Below are 22,380 nucleotides of genomic sequence, written 5' to 3' on the forward strand. Positions count from 1 at the left end.
TAGACTGAAAAAACAAAATGCCCTGTTGCTAGTTAAAAACCTGAAGCTATGAGTTTAATGTCATCCCAAGACACTTATTTCCCTGCCCTTGTTAAGGAAGAGAGAACAATGTTTGCCTTGTCAGCTTACACTTTTCTGGGACAGCGGAGTGGTCAGGGCGGTGCCTCAGGACTGCGGGGGAGGAGTGCATGCAGCAGAGAAATAAGAAAGCTGTTTACGTTTTCTGACATTGACAATGTTAAATGTGTTGCTTGTGCTCAGCTGACTTTTTGTGAATCCCAAATTAGTCAGGGCTCTGCAGCTCCAAGAAAGCACTGGAGATACAAAGCACAGCCTTTTCTCTCTCCCTTGTCTTTCACTAAGGCTTTGGCTGGAACCGGCTGTTGTCAGGCATAGGTGTGATGGAGTTTATAGAAAAGCCAGTTTCAGGCAGGGGGGAAAGCATGACAAGGCCGAGTCTAAAAAGATTTCCTAAAGCTTCTGAAGAGGATTTAAATGACGATTTTGTAATTAGAAGCAGCTCTACTGTAGCGATCTTAACTATAGGCTGTGGTAATATGAACTCAAAAACTGTTCCGTTAAAACCTGCAATCAACCCAGATGAATTCCCAACAGACTCTATTAAATTGGACAACTATGGCTTTCAAGAAATTAACATAGAAGATTATAGCTATCAGATGTGTGCTATGAAAAGCATTTTTCACACTGGAAAGTTATCTTTGTTTGGTAGGCTTTCCAATGTTTGTGGAATTGAGTAGAAGTAATATATTTAGCTCTACAGTCCCCCGAACATTGGTTGCCCAATGGGGTCTTTGGGATGTCACGCTGCAGAGAACCCTAGTTTTGTTTCCTGACAAAAAATATGGCCGCCTGTCCCCCAGCTCCCAGATTCACACAGAGCTGGACTACCTCCGTGAGAAATGACTCTCCTGTAGGGCTCGATGACCTTCATGTCGATCCTCTGCTCCTGTTCTCCAATCACCACCGTCCTCCACAACCGGTTGTCCTCCCGCTCCTCTTCAGCTGTGTATTCTGGAATGGACTCGGACTCCTGGCCAGAGTCTTTGTTGGCTGTGGGATCCTCTGGAAACGAAGCACAGAGCCAGACTGAAGGAACAGGAGCTGTACAGCTGAGGCAGTTCAGCAAGCAGCTGTCTCCTGGCAGAGGCAGCCAGAGGGATGGAACTCGCTGTTTTGTGTGACTCATTGAGCTTAACCTGACCACATAAAGGACACTCAGTGAAGCTTTGTTATTGACTCATTGAACAACCAAATCCATTCCTCAGGCCAAGCTGAGCGTGGGTGCAGATGCAAGGCTAGAACTGCGTCAATAGTGGTCCAAGAGGGTATAGGCTAATACCAGTTCATCCTTGATCACATAGGTTGAAGACCACAGGCCTCTCTGATGGGGTAAAGGCTACTTATCAGGTCCAGATAATCTTGTTTTCTTCGGACCACATTTTCTGGTGTATCCTGAGTGCCCCAGTATCAGTATCTTGATGATACCACCGGCCTAGGCCCTTCTCTGAGGCTCTTACAACAGAGCTGAACCTCCTTCCCTACTGGGAGCGCATCAGCTCATACATTTTATGTACTTCCTATGGATTTTTCAAAATATTCCATGGGAAGATTTTACAGTAAGCAAGAAAATAACTTTGTAGGCCAGGAATGTTCCAAGGCCAAAAATTCTCAAGGCTCCTATTTGTGGGTACAGAAGGCAATAAAAAAGTCCACTGAGCATCTTGGGGGAGAAATATACTACCTACTCTTGTGCATCCAGAAAAAGCAATCATGTTAAGTTTTTTAAAAAAGAGAAAGGAACAATTTTGTTCCTATTTTTACTTCAAGGACTAGCAGAGTTGAGCAATGATGGCTTTTTGTAGGTTTAAATAATTTGAAGGAAAATATTATTTATAACTTTCAAAATAATTCTGTGAGATATTATCTCTCTTATTTTTCCATTCAAAAAATGACCTTTGATTTACTTGTATTTTACCTCACCTGAGAACATGCTTATTGGTTTTAGAGAGAAAGGAAGGAAGATACATTGATCTGAGAAACATTGATTGGTGGCCTCCCATATGTGCTCTGAGCAGAGATTGAACCTGCAGCCCTTTGGTACATGGGACAATGCTCTAACCACTTAGCCACCCAGCCAGGGCTACTTGTATTCTTTTTATGGAATTTGATAATAATAGCAACTACCATGTGTCAGGCACAGTAGTAGGTATTATATGATACTGATGCAAAAACTCACTGAAGTAGTTACCCCAGGTCACAGAGTTACAAAGCAAATATAGTTCAACCCTTAACCTTTTCTACTCTTCTAAGCTATCATGTTGTAACTTGAACATGTGATTGTCTCATTCTTCTTTATTTCACTATGAGCCTGTGAGCTCCTGGGGCTAAGAAACTCTGCCTGAGTTGCCTTTAACACTCATCTCCACACTTAGCCTGCAAACCTGCACAGGGTACTCAATAAAAATTGGGAGGGTGAGTGGGTCAATAAAGCTTGGACAAGTTCCTGGAAATACAGGTAATCTGGCAGGAATCCACAACAAAGCCATTATGTTTCGGAAGATTCCATAAGAAACATTCAAACGTGTCTAATTACCTGTGACTTAGGATAGTAAAATGAAGTCCAGTTTGGAAGCAATCCTAGGTTTTTTTGCCAATACCAACAGCAACCACTACCTACAGAGCCTGGCCTCACTCTGGCTTCCTCTGTGTTCCCACCAGCGCTCAGCCGCTTATGATGGAAAGCAGCAACCTTTGGCTGCAGATCAAGCATTGTGTCACTTGTGCAAATCCATCCCTCTGCATATGGAGTCCCTTCCTGCTTCTCTGTTTCTACTTGGGTTAGGGCCCTTGGATGCTCCTCTTAGCTCCCTTCCTGGTACTACGTTTTCCATCTGGTCTCTGTGCTTTCCGAACTCTGGGTTCTGATGTGGGTTTATCTTCTGATGCTCCTGTACACACCTGCTGTCCCTGCAATGAACTCACCGTCCACTAACCCGTCTTCATCCTGTTTTGGACTTTCTGCCCTGCTCTAAATTCACCCTGGTGATCAGTGTGGGGTTGTTTTGTTTTCTGCATGCTTTAATGAGGCTAGTTTGTTATAAAGTTTTGTACATTGTTTTCTTTTTTCAGATTATAAAAGCAAAACACGTATAAAAGTACAAGCAATACAGAAATTGTTCATGAAAACAGCAAAAATCTCCAATGTTACTCTCACTCATTGTTTGATATCTATTCCTCTTTCCATGTGCATGTGGACTTTCTCCCCCAAAAGTATGATTGCTCCGAATATTATGCATGTTCTGTGCACACTGCTCTACAATGTGCTCCTCTTTAATACCATTGCATACACTTCTTTCTGTCTCAATGTATTTAAACTCTGCTCATTTTATTTACTTATTTTTGAATCTCTGCCTGAGGATAACATCCATTCATTCAAAGGGAAAGAGAGAGAGAGAGCGAGTGTAAAACACCAATGCATGAAAGGAAAACATTAATCAGTTGCCCCCTGTATGTATGCACACACCCCAACCATGGATGAACCGGCAACCTAAGCATGTGCCCTGACTGGGAATTGAACAGTGACCTTTTGGTGCAAAGGATGATGCTCCAACCAACTGAGCCACCCAGCCAGGGCAACTCTGCTTGTTTTAACAATAGGCCTAGAGTATTCCATTTTACTGATGTATTTTAATTTATCAATCCCATAGTGAAAAAAAACTCATTTCATTTTGTTATTCCTTAGAAAGAATTTACTTCAGTACATATCTTTGTACAGCTATCTTACCTTATTTGAGTACCTATTGCTATAGGCTATGTTTCTCTGATGGAATGCCGGATCAGAGGGTATAAGCACCTAAGGTTTTTGTGAACATTTTGCCTTGAAAATATCACACCAAAAATGTATGAGGGTTCCTGTGTCCTCACACTGTCAAAAACACTGGAGCTTACCAGAGATTTTAACCCCTGACAAGTTAGGGTAAAACCCATCTCTTTGTTGTTTTAATTTGTATTTATTTAATTATTAAAGGCCTGGGATTTTTGTGTTTATTGGCTATTCATATTTTTCTCATTGAGAGGGATGCACCTGCTAAGTCCCTTAGCTATTGTCTTTATCGATTTGTTGGAGTTCTTTATACAGAACTTCATCATGTACTGCAGTTATTTTCCTGCCTGATGCTTACCTTTTAAATTTGTGTTCTTTCTAAATAGAAATGTGATATTTTATGTAGTTGACTCTGTTAATTTTTATCTCAATTTTTTAAATTATTGTATCATAAGAAAGGACACCTCTATCTTAAGAGTATGCAAACATACATATTTTCCTATAGTTTATCCTAAAAAACATTATTATTGCTAATTTTAGTATAAAAGTCTGAGGTTGGGCCTTTTTACAAAATGCTACTGCTGATGTTTCAGAACAAAGTGCTGGCCAGTTGCTGGGGCTCCTTGTCCTCCCCCACCTGAGGACTGGTGTAAGTGGGCAAGATAAATTAGGTAAGGGCTAGGGGGTACAGTCAATTCCCGTACTCCAGGTACTCATTTTTAGAAGTCCACAGTATAAGCTCATCAGAAGAAAAGCTAGCTTTATTGACTTCCTCGAATTAGCAATATAGCCCTGATCTTAATAATAATTTTACTATAACTACAAATCACCATCCTCCCTCGAGCCACCATTTTCTCACTATTTTGAAAATGTTCAGGTCTCATTTAACTCTTTATCCCCTGCCTTCCAGATTTAATTTTTGACATCAGGCCATCTGTACTAAGAAATGCTTGATTTTCTTTGTCTTCTTTGTTTTAATAACACATTTGTCTCCCCAGCCACTGATGACATCACTTAAGCCCTGGCATGCAGGGGAGAAGACACCTTGAACATCTGCTCTTGTCTTCTGTGAAATGATTTTGTACACAAGCTCCTGAACATCCCGGGCTGGGCAGACCACAGTGGGGAATCCACTGTTGGTGTCCTTATGCACTAGCTAGAGATGACATCTGCTGGGGCCTTCCAGCAGGACACCTACCTCTAGAAAGGTGACGCACTGTCTACATTATGGCCTTGCACTGATAATGTAAATAATCTTAGAAGACATTATGTTTGAACTTTTCTTGTTAGAAGAAAGACATTCTGGATACAGTCAACAAGTCTTTAAAGATTATTTTTTTCTTTCTGTTTGGTGACAAAGAACAGGCAAGCAATAAATTTGAATGTAAAATTTCAGCATACAGAAGCACAAAGACAAATCATCCTTTCAGACCACACCATTACGGTGTGAGGTTACTCGTGGATAAAAGAAAATAACCTTAACATTTGATTAGTTTGTATGCAGAGTTAAAACATGGAATTCATTTTATAAGTGGGATGCCCACAGGCTGTGCAAATAGTGGAAGACAGTAGATAGGGAAGTTAAATGAAGTGCCTCCCCGATTATCTGGAAACAAACATTGGGGTACCTTATTCCCATAGAAAATGATCTGTCATTAGAGGTTAATTTTGGAAAAGGTAGCTTAAATGAGGTCACTAAACATCACTAAGGAAGAGAAAATACATAAGGACATGATTATTTCTCTTAACATTCTTCTCAGAAATATTCAGGCTAAAATTCGTTATCATTTTTCCATTTCCCTTACGACATGCCTTAGCTGAGATCTGAATTATGGTAAAAAATAACTTTGCAATTGGTTTGGAAAACAGAAATAGGTAATCTTTTCTGACCTTCGGAATATACTGAGGTTTCTAAGATTAGTATAACAGAGTATTAAAAAGAAAACTCAGATCTATCTTGATAGAGAGATTGGCTTCCTAAGTCCTTCACTATCTACACACTTATTTCTGGTATCTATGGCACTTGTAAATACTAAAGAAAGCTAAACCTTAATTCTGTCAGTATTTTCATAGTTTTCTACTATTTGAACACAATTATTCAAGAAAATTGCTTGGAGGTAAAGGCTAATTTAATGACTTTTGAGAGTGAAATTCTAAACTCTCTCATAAGCAAAATCACATTGTGGGCAATAACCCAGCAGTGGTGTGTGGTCATCAGCTACGTGTAAATCAGGCAATGGCTTGGGAGTCCTTCAAGTGCTTGGTAAGGTGAGAGCCCTTGAGGCATGAAAATGGCTGAATGAAAGGGTGAGCAAACGTGAGGGGGTGACTAGAGGGCTTGGCTGCAGGTACATCAGCCTAATCCAGCAAAAGGCTCTCTCCTATTCATCGTCGGTATATTTATGGAGAAGCAGCATGGCCCAGGAATCAAGGGCAGCAACTCAGAGGCTGAGTGCTGGCTCTGACATTTACTAGCTGTGTGACCTTAGGTAAATTACTTAACTACTCTGTGCCTCACCTCAGTGTTCTCACCATAAAATAAGGACACATAATACCTATTCACAGAGTTGACATGAGGATTAATACAGTTAATATGTATAAAGCACCTAACACAGATCTTGGCACATAGTAAGCACCATGAAAGTGTTCATTAAATAGAATCAATTACTGATTCTATTGAATCAGTAATACTTTTGAAACACTGTGCCTTAAAAAATCCCATTTTGTTTACAATGTATATGCCTTGTTCAAAATGCTCACAGAAGAAACCCCCAAAACATGCAGCTTACAAACATTTATTTCATACTTCGGGACTCAAATGTATTCCATCTCTCTCAACACAGTCAGCAACGCATGTCTACATGTTTGTGAAATACAGCTATTCAGATGTACTTTGTGTTTTCAATGTTTGATATTTTTGTTTGTTTGAAACAATGTCTAAACATATATCTGTCATTTGAGAACCAGGGTGGACTTTAAAATTCCAGTTATATTAAAATTCTGTCCTTTGAATTTGAGACCTAAAAGTGGGGTTGTGGCTGTTAGACTGGTTCTCTCAGCATAACCGTATCAACTAAAAAGAACGGTGTCAGCAAGTGGCAGCTTTAATTACCAGTTTGTTCAGCCACTACCACTTAGCTTGGCAGTTTTCCTATTTATAAAAATAAAAGTTTTAGATGTGGTGTGATACGGCTCCCCAGGGCACTAGGAAAGTACAGGGGGAGGAGAGGGAGGGACCAGCAGGGTCACACCACAGCTGTCTTCTGTGGGATTGTAAATCAAGGCATGATTCCTGCATGTGAGAACATCTTAGCAGAAGGACTGGGGCAGCTGGGTGCAGCTGGGATGGATGGAGCAGCTGGGGAAGAGCCTCTGAGAAGGTAGAAAAGCATATGAATTCAGGACCATTTTTGTCTCTTATTTGTATATTTCAACATATAGGGTCAAATACCCAGATAACTATAGCAATTTAAAAGTATGACAAAAATGCAACATAAAAACCTCTACTTCAATACTTCAAGCATCATAAACTGCAGAACAAGTAGTTGAGCTTTTTTTTTTTTTTTTTAGCTTGAGGAGACAAAATGCTTGCCTGTGAAGGCAGGGTTTTGATCCGTGCTGGCCATGCTTGTAGCCCTCATGCTTGTAACCATTGGTTGAATCAATTCACTGATTTGATGAATTTCCTTACTATGTTCTCCTATGAATGACACTGCTGGAATTAACATGGCTCTGAAAGTCAAGGTGTCATTTAATAGTGGTGTTTCTTTTTAAGGGATTTTAAAGATTTAAAAGTGTTTTTTTAAATTAAGAAAATTTTTAATTTTAAGGAGAATTTTTACAGTGTATCAAGCCAACAGCTGTGGCCAGGATTCTCTCACCTTGAATTTCAATACGATCAAGTCAGAGAGTGCCATCCCATAAAAGGGGAACAGCATGATGCCATTTTTAAAAGCAGATGCTTTACATTTGTATATATATATTTTAGAATCTGATGATTTACCTTTTTAATGGAATTTATTGGGGTAACATTGGTAAATAAAACTATATATGTTTCAGGTGTACAGTTCCCTAATACATAATTTCTATATTGTATTGAGTGTTTATCACCCCATATCAAGTCTCCTTCCATCACCATTTATCCCCCTTTACCCTCTTCTCCCTCCCCACCCGCTTCCCCTCTGGGAATCGCCACACTGCTGTCTGTGTCTATGAGTTTGTTTTTTATTTCTTAATCCCTTCACCTTTTCACCCAGCACCCCAACCCCCCTCCACTCTGATAGCTGTCAGTCTGTTCTCTGTGTCTATGAGTCTGCTTCTATTTTGTTAATTAATTTTGTTCATTAGATTACATAACAAACCCAGTTTCAGTGAACAAGTGAAAGAATTAAAATGAGACTAATATTCATTAGGAGTGTTCATTAGAAGTGTTTTTGTTTGATCCAGCAACTTTTTATTCTCCCTTTTTACCCCCCCCCCACACATACCCTATTCCATCCCTCCTTCCTTCCTCTTTATCAGCAATATAACTGCAAGTATAATCAAGTCCCTGCCCTCATGGATCAGACATTTTAGTGGGAAGAGAAAGACAATAAACATGCAAATATTTTTTAAAGGTTGCTTCTGTTTTTAAATATTTTATGTCCTTATTTTTAGAGAGAGGAAAAGAGAAAGAGGGAGAGAAACATTAATGTATGGCTGCCTGTCATGTGCCCCCTAATGGGGACCTGGCCTACAACCTAGGCATGTGCCCTGACTGGGAATTGAACCATGACCCTTTAGTTCCCAGGCTGGCACTTAATCCACTGAGCCACATGAGCCAGGGCCAAACAGTTAGTTAAATGATGTGATTTCAATTAGTGACATGGAAAATAAAATGACTACTGGGATAGAGAGTGATTGGGTTGTGGGGGTAGGGATGGGGAGCACCTTTGATTATAGAGATCAAGGAAGATTAAGATCTGCATAAAGAGAAGGGAACAACCATGTAAGAATCTGAGAGAATGAACATTACAGACATTGGGAGCTTGTACAAAGAAACCAGTAAGCTCTGATTTCTCTCCTTCAAATTTTAACTTCCAGATTAAATTCTTTTTCTCTGCAAATGCTGCTCCAATCTCCTAACAATGCAGGATGTAACAGCTGTTTTTCAAATCCATTGTCCAGCACAGGGCCTGGCATAGAGTAGGGGTTTAATGAAAGAGCAATGGCTATGTGTGACCTTTGTCAACTTCTAAACTATCAATCACAGCCACCTATGAGCTGAGATACAGATAGAAGGATCTAGCAATCACAGAAAAGAGCCACCAGCAACAAAATGCCACTTGGATACTCTTCCACTTTTCACATAACCTTGGCCTTGCCAACTTGGCAACTTACCATGCCCAGTGTACTCAAAAGAATCTGCTTCATCAGGGGTATCGAGTTCATCCACATTGATATCAATTTCATCAGGACTGTCCAAGTTATCATCAGAGAGGACAGAGCCTTCACTTTGGTCCAGAGAAAGATTGATATTTGGGGCAGTGAGCTTGATCCTCTGAGGATGAGCGCCATTAAGATCCAGGGAATTAGGAGGTTCTAAAGAAGAAACAGAAACAACGTCGGGTGTTAGTTCATGCACATGGCTGCCAAGAGTGGGTGTGGGCCCCCCATGGAAAAATTTTTCAAAGCCCTTTCAGCAAAGGCAGACCTGCTAAAAAGTGGTTTCTATGGGACTTGGACCCCTCCTTGACCAGCAGGTCTCAGCCCCATCAGCCCTGGCCGTGTACAAATAGGAAGTAGGAACCATTGCTAAATGGGCAGAAAACTAGTTTTTAGAATGTCCTGTTCAGGTTTGAGAACTTGAAACTGAGGTAACATTGAATTGTATTTTTATGGTGCATATTGTGTAAGAGAGAGTATAAAGCTTACATATATCTGATAATGCTTCATGAAGACTTTACACCTACGGAATGGAGGGTAAGGATTTTATCTGTTACGTTCACTGATACTCCCAAAATACTTTTCTTCAGTGTCCAACAACTCTGTGTCTGATGTGCAGTGGCCTTTCTTTGGTTGGTGTGCTGTATTTATTTTTAATAAAACTGAGGTATCCTCCCAGATCACATTTTTTTTTTGATCAGGCAGTCATTACCTCTTACGCAATATTGTTTGCCATTGGTCCCCACGCCATGAGTGAGAATCTTACATTAAGGCTCATAGAAGTAGCTCCTTCCTACACTTCAATGGTAATATGGGTCTTGCCACTATGTGCCATTTCCTTAACACAAGAGCTGGAGGAGTAATTTTTAATCAAGTTGATCCCATCCAAACACTTCTAAAAACAGAAATTTCAGGATTCTCTATCATAAAGTATTTTGAAGGCCGTCTGGTATACCTCTCAATTCTGGAATTCAAATCCGGTCTCATCCTAAGGAAGCCGACACTGTTTCTTTGCCATTAAGATGTTCTGTATAGAACATCACCCTAACTGTGTTTCATGTAACATGTTTCCATGTAGTACTTGAAAAAAATTTCTAGTGACCAGTAAGTTTGCAAAACAATGGGTTTCTATATTCTAGGAATTCTCAGAGCAGTACTATCCAGCAAAAAAGTTTTGTAATGATAGGAATGTTAAGCAATTGTAATAAAGCGAGTGCAACTGAAGAATTTAACTTTTCAAATTTATTTCAAATTTTAATTAACTTAAATAGCCACATGTAGCTAATTACTACCATAAAAGATAACTATAGCTTCAGTGCCTTCATTATTCCAAAGTGCATGATGAACCTTGAAGAGTGGGGTAGAAATACTCAGAGTGGCTATCATTCTTACTTGGCCAGGGAGCATTTAAAAATAACTGTCACGTGCCCTGGCTGGCGTAGCTCAGTGGATTGAGCGCAGGCTGTGAACCAAAGTGTCGCAGGTTCAATTCCCAGTCATGGTATATGCTTGGGTTGCAGGCCATGACCCCCAGCAACTGCACATTGATGTTTCTCTCTTTCCCTCTCTATCTCCCTCCCTTCCCTCTCTAAGAATAAATAAATAAAATTTTTTTAAAAATAATAATTGTCACGTGACTATTATTTTGAAGAATGCACTTAAATACTTAGGCAAAAAAATAAAGTTGACTCCCATTTTAGGCTTAGCTGATAAGGTTGGGATTCAGGATATTGTTATGATCCTGAAGTGAGACAGTGTAAAAAGGTGTCCTAGTACAAAGTGGAAGAAATGTAGATTGGAAAAGAAAATTTAAAATTGTTTTTTGGAATATGCCTTGGGTTGTAAACCTTTAGAATATAAGGACTTCCTTTCTTTCTATCAGATGACTGAGCCTTCTTGATATCCCATTTCTAATTTAAACATTCTCACACTTAAGTATAAATTTGGTGAACTTTGATGTTAGTTAGAATTTGGTATTATGATAAACAGCAGCCAATTATCACAGGAGCTGAAAACATTGGCAGATAAGGCCCTGGCCCGGGGATATAAAAGGCAGCCCACACTAGTGAGCATCAATATTCAAGTCAACTCTGAAATTAACCAAATTGAGCCTAACGCCTTCTTCACACATATTTTTCCCTCTCTTCACAAGTTGGATGCATAGGAAATGGTTCTCTCACTGAATAATGAAAATGTCTGGGTACAGAACACGCTGAAGGAAATGAACAAGCGTACGGCTCACCAGGCCTCATGTCTGCAGCACCGGGACTCAGCATGCCCTCCTCAAAGGGGTTGTCCATTCCCACATCCTCTGACAGTAGTCTGAAAGAAAGCAAAGCAAAGCATGCACAGAGCTGTGTGGGGTTTAGTTTTCTTTGAAAAGAAAACTTGGAGATTCCAGGATAACATTTTTAATTCACTTGGGAAGAACCCAGTACGTGTACTGAATCCCCTGTACGTGGCTGCAGGTTAGAATACAGACTGTCTCAGTTACTGTGAACGAGAAGCACGGACCCCAGCGTTACTCTGGGCGTGCAGCACGTCGCTTCTCCTGCCAGCTCACATAAGCAAACACACCCCAAGTAAAAAAACCCAGAAATAGGAAAAGCAAACAGTAAGAAAATATATTTAAGGGCACACACACACACATATATTTAGCAAGAATGCAATATATGTTCTTTGGACAAAGACAGACTTGACTTTGTATATATCTCTTCCTCTATATAAACTTGAGCACATTCCAGAAATGGCTGTGGGCAGACAAAAGTATACTCTTGCTGGTCTTACTTTCTTTATTTGTAAAATAGGGATATACCACCTACCTCATTGAACTTTTGAAAGATTAAGCAATGACTGTAAAGTGCTCGACATTCTTGAGAAGGTACCAACTAATGTATTTTCCCTAATTATTTAAAAATTAAAAAACTCATTGTGAATTACATATTGGTGAAAATGGTTCTAGTCATGAGTTACCATCTCTTCTTGCTAATTGATGCCAGGCCCAGGACCATTTATATTAGCCTATATGATAAGTATAGGGGAATAGAAAAATACTGAGGAAAATTGTGACAAATTTATATACTATTGTAAGAAACTGACCACTAGTCACAGTCAGTTCCCCTTGATTTATTGTCATCTCTCATCCCTTGTTCAGTAAATCCCCATTTATCATGATAATGTATTTTTCTTCTTGCTCGGTTACACATAATTTCACTCATCTTGGGTGAATCCTTGTGATATAGGCACTAATCTAAATTTAAACATGATAAACCTTGGTGTTAAAGTTCTAAATTTAGTCCCTCCCTTTCTTTCTTAATGTGACTTCTCTCCATTTCAATCTGGGTCTACCAGACACTTGGAGTTTGCTTACATAGACGATCAAAATCTCCAGAATCCAAGTCAAAACCCTTATTGCCATACCACTATGATAAAAATAAAATTCTATGTTTCTAGTGATACCTATGCTTCTTCATGTATTCAACAAATATGTATTGTCTGCTATGAGCTGAGAATATAGAGGAATAAGAGACCGGTCTCATTCTTGTGGTGGAGATGGAACGATGGGGTTAAAACAATGATGACTATCTCCTATGACTTAATGTGGCTCCCCTGAGCCCAGTAAATGCCTATGTCCTTACCCATCAACTCCACAAATCCCTTCAAAAACACAGCCTCAGGGAGTTTCTTTCTCTGCACATTTGCTGTGGTTTCTACTCTGTATGTTCTCTAAAATGAATCCAGCACTCTAACGGAAAAACCACGAGCAAGAAGAGGAGGTTAGTGTGTGAGTCAAAGGCAATAATGTATTGGCAGGAACGAGATAACCTGTGCCAAACACAGATACTTCACACAGGGTGGCAGCAGACCAAATCATCCATTGGTAGAGGTGGGACTGGTGAGCCAAGAAAAAAAGGCCTGAGGTGGGCACTGGTTCTGAAAGTCTCGGGGCCCAGAGGGATGGATGTCCAGATTGTCCACGCTGCTGCAGTTTCTCAGACTTCTTTACGATGAGCCCCTGTCGTCGGGCATTCTCTCTGTGTGTTCTCCTTGACACTGACTGACCCTGCAGTACTTGTAAAGTGGCAAAATACTGCTGTTAAGGGCAACTGGATTCAAGTCTTAGTTCTGCCCCTTGTCATATGGCAAGTTACTCAGTTTCCTCACCAAGAAAGGAGGAAGGATGTGCAATGCCTGAAGATGACACCGAAAGAAAAAAAATGTCTGTTACTGTAGGAGTTCTTTTTGCCATCTGTTGTAATGATCTTCTCCGTTAGCCTTAAAACTTCATTAGGACAAGAACTGCGTCTATTTTCTTTACTACTATGTTTCCAGCATCTGGTAGAAGCAGATCCTTTGATACATATGCTGAATTATCAAGGTTGAAATATCTGAAATGCATATATACATTATTTTCTCTAGTCCTCTGCCTATCAATCAACCTAAAAAAAAGATATCATATCACTACCTACCTGACAAAGCATATAGGGGTATTAGCCTTAACTCCAAAATAAATATAAAGGGTTTTTAAAAATAGATAGTATCAGTCTTAAATTTTTGTAGGTTTTGTTAAAGTTTGTAAGTTAGGAGCACCATCAGGGAATAATTGAGAGTCCTAGATACGAGGTTATAATTCTGGGTTATAGTTCTACTGTTAGCACTGGCAAGCTGATTAACCCTGAGAAAATTAGCTGGCCATCTTTATGATTTTAAATGGAAATAACAATTCCTAACATCACAGTAACTGGAAAATACATATGAAACTACTCTGTAAATTACAAACCATTGAGCAAGTTTGAGGTATTACCTTCCCTCATTTTTAACATAATAGCAGGATTAGTGATTTAATCGAAATAGGTGTCATGATTGGACAAAACATAACTAAGGTTCCTATCATTTGGGTAGTCACCCAGGCAAGGGAAAATTTCAGTACCCATGCAGATCTCCACAGAGTCTGTGAGTGCTACCTTAGTGAATAGGCCTTTGTCTCTCAATGCTCCTTTGCAACACAGAGCAGAGACCCTGTCAAGACGGTGCTAGAAATCCAGAGGAGGTGTGAGTGGGGGAAGGTAAAAGCCTAAGGCTGCAAGCAGGGGGATCAGAGGAGAGGCACTCTCACAATGCAAAGACACTGCAGAAGGCCTCGGGGACGTTTTAGGAAACCCCAGGGACAGCGAGGGAAAGCTGAAGCTGGACTGCACTGACTGTAAATACTTCAACCACCTTCATACATCAGGGCCATAAATACTGTAGAAATGAAGTGGTCAGAGTCCTTGGTGATTGAACGGAATGGAGTTTTACAACTGGTAATAGAAGCCACTCAGGATGTGTTACGTAACAAATCAGTCCAGCGTGAAGGGATGTATTTCCCTATCGATCCATAGCACCTACTTAATTTGGGGTTTTCTGTGTACAAAATGGAGCTACCAAAGAGGCTGAGGGAGTTGTAAACACCAGCCTGACTCTGCTATGGCTGACCTCCTGAACAGATGCTCAGCTCCACGTCTCCATCTAGAGGATGGATCCAGACCACTTGCAATGGTTTATAATCATTAGAAAGCAAGTATTTCACCAACTGTTTCTGGATTGTGGCCTTTGGGGCAATGGTAAGACTGCACTTTCCTGCTTTCCTGTGAAATTAGGGCAGCCACATGACTTGCTTTGGCAAATGAAATGTGAGTGGGAGTGGCAGGTATCACTTCTGGTCAGAAGAATAGGGAGGAAGTGCCTTGGTGGCCACAGAAGGGTCTCTGGCAGGCTGAGTTGGAGTTACAGAGAGGAGTTGAGGCCCAGATTAAAACTTGTTGGATAGGTGAACAAGAAAAAAAATTTTTTTCTGTGTTGTTTCCTGAGATACTGGGTTTCTCTGTTACATCTTTTACTTTTATTTTTATTTTAAAATTATATTTTATTGATTATGCTATTATAATTGTCCTGATTTTCCTCCCTTTGCCCCCTTCTGCCCAGCATACCCCACTACCTCAGGCAATCCCCCACCATTGTTTGTGACCATGGGACATGTATATCAGTACTAATCCATTTCCTATACTCAACTTTACATCCCCATGGCTATTCTGTAACTACCTATTGTACTTCTCCATCCCCTCACCTCTTCACCCATTTCCCCACACCTCCATCCCATCAGGCAACCACCAAAAGGCTGTCTGTGTCCATGATTCTGTCTCTGTTCTTGTTTGCTTAGTTTGTTTTTTAGATTCAATTGGTAATAGACATATTTTTTTTGCCATTTTATTGTTCATAGTTTTGATCTTTTTCTTAAATAAGTTCCTTTAACATTTCATATAATAAGGGCTTGATGATGACAAACTCCTTTAGTTTTTGTGTATCTGGGAAGCTGTTTATCTGCCCTTTGTTTCTAAATGATAGCTTTGCTGCGTAGACCAATCTTGGCTGTAGGTCCCTGCTTTTCATGGCTTTGAATATTTCTTGCCAATCCCTTCTAGCCTGAAAAGTTTCTGGTGAGAAATTAGCTGACAGTCTCATGGGAACTCTCCTGTAGGTATCTAACTGCTTTTCTCTTGCTGCTTTTAAGATTCTCTCTTTATTTTCCACCTTTGGCATTTTAATTATAATGTGTTTTGGAGTGGGCCTTGTTGCATCCACCTTGTTTGGGACTCTCTGTGCTTCTTGGAATTGCATGTCTATTTTCTTTACCAAATTAGGGATGTTTTCTTTGACTATTTTTTCTAATAGATTTCCAATTTATTGCTCTTCCTCTTCTCCTTCTGGCACCCTTATGATATGAATGTTGGACCTCTTGAAGTTGTCCCAGAGGATGCTTACACTATCCTCAATTTTTAGGATTCTATTTTCTTCTTGCTGTTCTGATTAGTTGTTTTTTGCTTCCTTATGATCCAAATCATTGATTTGCTTCTCGGCTTCATTCACTCTACTGTTGTTTCCCTGTAAATTGTGCTTTATTTCAATTGGCGTATCCTTCATTTCTGATTGGATTGTTTTTATGCTGTTGAGGTCCTTACTAAGTTCCTTGAGCATTCTTATAACCAGTGTTTTGAGTTCTGTATCTGACAGATTGCTTATCTCCATTTCATTTAGCTCTTTTTCTGGAGTTTTGGTCTATTCTTTTGTTTGGGCCATGTTTCTTCGTCTCCTCAGTTCAGCAGCCTCTCTGTGTTTGTTTCTATGTATTAGGTAGAGCTGCTTTGACTCCATGTCTTGGTAGTGTGGCTTAATGTAGTAGGTGTCCTATAGGTGTGCCATTGGGCAGAGCCTCTGCCCTCCATGGAGGATCAGCTGTGCAAGGGCAGGATAGTGGTGCTCCAATGTAGTCTATAGCTATCTAGTGGGTGCGCTGGCCCTGGGTTTTCCCCAGTGGTATAGGCCAAGGTCACCTCCCACCTATGTTTTGCCCAAGGCCACCCTGCCTGAGGTATAAAGCAATCTGAGTCAGCTGCTACTTGTGCTGTGCTTGGGGATTCCCAGGCAAAGCCAAGACATGAATCCAGGCTGGCTACTGCTAGTGCCAAGCCTGAGGCTCACTGAGGCCAGCTGTTGAGAGGATTTAGGAAATTGTGAGGCACAAGCCAAGACCAGCCATTCATATGGAAAGGCAGGTTGGATGGGTGGAGCAGAGTCTCTGGGGATCTCCAAGGTGGGTCAGTGTTATCCAGGTTGACAGAGTCTCAGATATGGCACTAGCTTGGGGGTTCTGTGGGGGGAGGGTTTAGAAAAGGGACAATGGGTAGATGCCATTGATGCCAGACACTTCAGTTTCTCCCTGTACACCACTGGTGCCTTTCAAGCTGCTACCCCAGTGCCAGAGCTCAGAGAGAGTGAGTGTGAACAGGTAAGTCCGTGTAGGTTCTTTGAGAGGGACTGCTTGGGGCTATAGCAGTTTCTTCAACTGTCTCAATCCCTGCTGGTTTGTACAGCCAGAAGTTGTGGGGACTTGTTTTCCTGGCACTGGAATCCTGGGCCGGGGGTCCTGGTGTGACGCTGGGACTCGTCGCTCCCAAGTTGTCCCTCCCGAATTCTATCCACTACACGTGGGTATGGGACCAGCCCATTTCTCATTTGTACCCCTCCTACCAGTGGATGGATGTGGTTTCTTTAATTTCACAATTGTCATACTTCCATTCAACTCAATGTCCAGTGGTTCTGAGTGATGGTTGTTCTATGTTTTAGTTGTAATTTTGATGTGGTTGTGCGAAGAGGTAAGCCATGTCTTCTATGCTGCCATCTTGACCTGAAGTCTACCACATCTTAATCTAGCCATTTTGACTAGTACAACTGGTGTTTATTGATAGTTTTGAAGGAATATCTAACTCACACTGTGCCCTAATTTGGATAATGTATTTTCCATATTGTCAACCCTGGTTCATGTTGATGCCACACATCTTGTCTGTGTTGCTAAAGCATGAAAGAACATTTTTAAAAACGGGACAAAAGCTAAGAAATGCATCACATTCTTTTAGCTATTCCATAAACATGAATATTAATATATCACCTTTATGGTTTCTTCATAGCCTTCTAGCAATTGCAAATATGCTTAATATTTTTCTTTATACTGACTTATTTTAGTTAGATTATTTTGAAAGGAATATTTTTATCACTATTATTTATGGAAATTAGAACCACTTACCTAAAAAGGTCATATAAATTAAATATAATAAAAGTTAAACAATACTATTAAATTTAAGGTAAAATCTCTTGGGCTCTCACTCTGAGACTTTCTCTCCTTGTTAAAAAATGTCTGTCAAGGTACAATGCCATGTGCCATCATAAATACAAAGCCATGTTATATAAGATAAAACATCCAAAACGTATTTAATATATTTCCTAATTTAAAAAGAAAGATGCGGGAGTAAAAGGGAGAAAACTGTATTTGAACAATGATTAAAATAAAATTTTTTAAAAAAAACAAAGATGCCAGAAATAGTTACTCTAGAAAACTTATTGGAGGCTAGCCCACGGGTTTTTGGACTGGTCATAGGCCCTAGGACCCCACGGGAGAAGTGATCTCTAGGCACTAGAAGAAAGGCCTAGACCAGAGCTTTCTGAATATGGCCTTGAACCCTAAAGAACTGCCTCCTTAATGAAAAGGGGCTAAGAACAAACTCTACCTGTTGGCCTTGGACAGCACAGTCAGCCTGAAATCATGGGTGGGAAGTAAAAAGCAACCCATGAGAATTAGAGGCACTAACAGTGCATCAGGCACGTCTCTATTTATATTACCTGAATGCTGCAGGGATCCCAGTCAAGAAATTAAAATTAAGATTCATCTAGGATGATAAGGACCTAGACCCAGTCCTAGGACTCCAGAAGAATCAGCTGTGACCGTTGGTAGTGCTACTTTTACAATCTAGTATTCACTGGAAATCTACTTAGGAGAAAAAAAAACAACCCTCAGAAAGATAAGCTCATACTAAAAACACCGCCCCCCCAATAAATTAAAAAACCCTATAAACTACACTAGCAAAGAAACACTGTGAGGGATTGCCAGCAGATACAGTAGACAGGAGACTTAACAATAAAAGTCCTAAAAAACCCCAACAATATGAAAGAGACTGTAATGAATAAAGAGTAAGTTTAAACCTTCACTGTGATAAAGCAGTGAGCTTTGGGGTGTTTGTCCTAGCACGTAGTGATACTTACCCTGAATAGTCACACTGCTTAAAAAGGGAACAGTTAAAAATAATAAAGCAGAAGTGTAGACAATAAGGTCATATGAAAAGATGTACCAGAAATACTAACCACAGGAAAGCAAGTATCAATGGTATTAATGTCAAATAAAAAAGGCTTTTGTCAGAAAAGCATTTTAATAATAAGGAAGTTATTATTTCATGATTAAAAAGATTAATTAGGAAGATGTAATAACCCACATTCAATACGCTTTTAACAACGTAGCCTGAAATAAATAAAACTAAAATTAATTGTAAATTAAAAGGAGCAATTAATTGCATGGGAGGATATTTGAATATGCTTCTCAAGAATTTATAAATCAATCTGGAATAATGCATAAGAATATAGAAGATTTGTACAATGTAATGATATAGCTTGATCTAATGGACAGATCTGTACTCAATTAAAAATACACAATTTTTTTAAACTCACAGAAATTGACTATGTAGAATCTCTTGTAAAATACCAAAAGTCAATGTTACATGTAGCATATTCTCAGACTTCAGAGCCATATGTCTAGAAATCAATCACAAAAAGACAGTTTGAAAACTGCAAAACACACTTATATCTAACTGAACAATAGAGCCCTGTGTATTAAAACCTGTGAAAGCAGGTAGAGAAATTTCTAGAAAAAAATAAATAGCCTTAAATTCAGATATTAGAAAAAAAATAGATTGAATTAGCTAAGGGTTCAATTCAACACAGGAAGCTAGAAAAAGAACCAGGCCCTTCTGTGAACCAATGCTATTTACACTAAATCTGTGCACCCCAAAATGATCAAGAAGGGAAGGGTGACGTAATTGGAATTCTCCAATTTGAAAATGGATCCCATGTGTACTAGTAGATTTTGTGTTTCTTGGACTTATGCTTCTCTCTTTTTTTTTTAAGTTTTATTTATTTATTTTGAGAGAGGGGAAGGGAGGGAGAAAGAGAGGGAGAGAAACTTCAATGTGTGGCTGCCTCTTGCACACCCTCTACTGGGGACCTGGCCTGAAACCCAGGCATGTGCCCTGACTGGGAATCAAACCAGTGACCCTTTGGTTCACAGGCCTGCACCCAATCCACTGAGCCACACCAGCCAGATCGGACTTATGCTTCTTAATAAAGAAGCTAGCAGAGAGTCCACAGCAGTACTGACAAATGGAGTGAAGGACTATGAACGCAAAAACTTTCAGTCATAGTTAAAGGCACCTGCTTGCCTTCAGACTAGGTACAAAGGTAAGCACATTCTACATTTTATATTCTTCCAGCATGTCTGAATCTGGAGGGATTTAATTGTTGTTGAAGGATTAGCCTTGCCTGAGATCAGGTTCTTTCTCATAGGAAATGAGCAGTGAACCAAGACTTGGCATGCACATGCATACAGACAGCATTTTTAGATGGTAATGCTTCCTGACAGGCATGTGCACACAGAAGCCCTTTTGAGCAATAAATCATTCTTATAAGATTGGCAACTAAAAACTACAACCCCAGAGAAGTAGGGTAGCAAGTTAAAACATTCATTGTTCTTTAGAAAATTATCAGCCCTGGCTGGTGTGGCTCAGTGGATTGAGTGCCGGCCTGCGAACCAAAGGATCGCCGGTTAGATTCCCAGTCAGGGCACATGCCTGGGTTTCAGGACAGGTCCCCAGTAGGGGGTGTACAAGAGGCAGCCACACAATGAAGTTTTTCTCCCACTTTTTCTCCCCCCCTTCCCCTCTCTAAAAAATGAATTAAAAATATTGTTAAGAAAATTACCAGATGGCTATGCTCTTATATTTGGGGAAAATGGTTACATAAAGAGAACGTTCCTTCATGTCAGAGTTCCAAAATTCTCTTGGCTGGCCTCTAGTCAAGCAAGATATACAGAACCGATAAAGTTACTTTCTATGGAAATGGAGATAAAAGAAAAAAAAGAAAAAACAAACAAAACCTTTCATGAGGTGCTTGCCTTCCTTTGTTAAGTACATAAATTAGCCCTTTAAAACCCAATGGTTGGAGGGCTGCCATTTCAGGATTCTTGTCTGATAAAGGAGGCTGCACAATTTGAGGTAAGAGTGCATGGCAGTCTGTACGCCCCAGGGCACTTATCAAATTACTCAAGAGGAGGCAAGGCTGGGTTTCACACTCAGCTTCATCAAGCTGATACAAGGAAAGGATGGGAGCTTAAGTTCCATCACAGGAAGCTGAGTTTGAGCCCATGAAATGAGGCCTTTGGCAACAATTAAGCTACCCAGCTGGGCCTCACTCACCCTAGAAGAGAAGGGCTGTGGACCCCAGTAGTCAGCTGCTGAGGACGATAAAAACAGGGGTAAAAATAAGGAAAGTAGACGACAGTAAATGAAAGTAAGGCAAGCACTGGGCACTCACCCAATAACCACATTCTCTAGGGATTTTGCAAAACCCCACAAACCACAGCCATCTGTTCTCGAAGGAGAAGAACACTATGCTGTCTCCTTACCCAGGGCTGGATTCTAAAACCGTGTAGGCAGCAAAAATCACTTGTAGCACAAACGGCCCTTGGATAAGTTCTTGAATTATTCCCTGAAGTGTAACATATGTACTTGTGTGTATAAACTTCTTTACAGTAAATCTGATTAACCCTAAAGTTTGAGGAATGGTAAGCAGGGATAGAAGGAAAACTTAAATACCATTTAAACAATTTGCCTTTGAGATAATAATTAAATTCTTGATTGTGAATGGGGGGTTCATGGAGGGCAGACACTCCTAAGGCTAAGCGCAGGGCCTACCTAGCATGTGGTGGAGAGGACTAAATACCTTTTGAACAAACGCCCTGATTTAGAGATGTGAAGACACCTGCTCTTCTAGTAAGTGTTCCTCCTTCTCTCCACTTATTGGAACGTGATCATCAAAATTCTCTACCAACAAGTTACGTTTGATAATAAGTTTTTGTGAAAACATTATTTAGAAATGTTAGGTGACTCTTACAGAGATGAATTATAAGGAAGTAACTGCTGTAAACTTCATAGGTCAAGCTCACTCAGTGTAGATTTCCTAGTGCCTTCTCCCTTAACAATACAAGCTCCTCTCGGACAGTATTAGGAGCAGGTGGGGGTGGGCAAGGCTAAGCAAGGATGAGGTTCTTAGGAAGGATGGGGGAAGAGAAGTGCACCACCGTTAGTCTTCAAAATAACAATAAGTCCTCAGTGCCAGGAGCAGCAGCTTCTGTAGCAGTCTCAGCGCGGACTCCTGGAACCCTGCTCCCCTCCCCCCCCCCACCCCCTTCAGCAGCTCAGCACCACCGGAATTGGAATTTCTTTGTGCAGACCAGTCTGTAAATGCCTCCCTGTCCTAATCTCCTGCCCAAAGAAATACACCACTGCTCACCAGGGTTCCCCTTCCTGCACAGTGCAATGCAATGGCTGCACTGTCTTAGGTTTAGTTTCTTCCCCTAAGTCATTCAAGCGCATGAACAATCTGGCATCAGAAATACGAACAACAGGCACCTACAC

General features: G+C 40.3%; 1 protein-coding gene across 15 annotated transcripts in view; it reads right to left on the minus strand.

The window, feature by feature from the left end:
- PRUNE2 (prune homolog 2 with BCH domain) overlaps nt 1–22,380 on the minus strand; it is a 235,356-nt gene that overhangs the window by 23,601 nt on the left and 189,375 nt on the right. For all 15 annotated transcript variants that reach the window (XR_004902220.1, XM_036021759.1, XM_036021756.1 and 12 more), the window contains exons 10-12: nt 11,511–11,590; nt 9,224–9,424; nt 910–1,083 (exon numbers count right to left, since the gene is read on the minus strand). Coding sequence is in view for 14 of the 15 variants with exons in the window: in XM_036021759.1 (XP_035877652.1) it covers nt 910–1,083; nt 9,224–9,424; nt 11,511–11,590 (455 nt within the window). In the remaining variant the exon portion in view is untranslated. The remainder of the gene's footprint in view (nt 1–909; nt 1,084–9,223; nt 9,425–11,510; nt 11,591–22,380) is intronic.

Source organism: Phyllostomus discolor, chromosome 3 (assembly GCF_004126475.2).
Source record: "Phyllostomus discolor isolate MPI-MPIP mPhyDis1 chromosome 3, mPhyDis1.pri.v3, whole genome shotgun sequence".
NCBI classification, from domain to species: Eukaryota; Metazoa; Chordata; class Mammalia; order Chiroptera; family Phyllostomidae; genus Phyllostomus; species Phyllostomus discolor.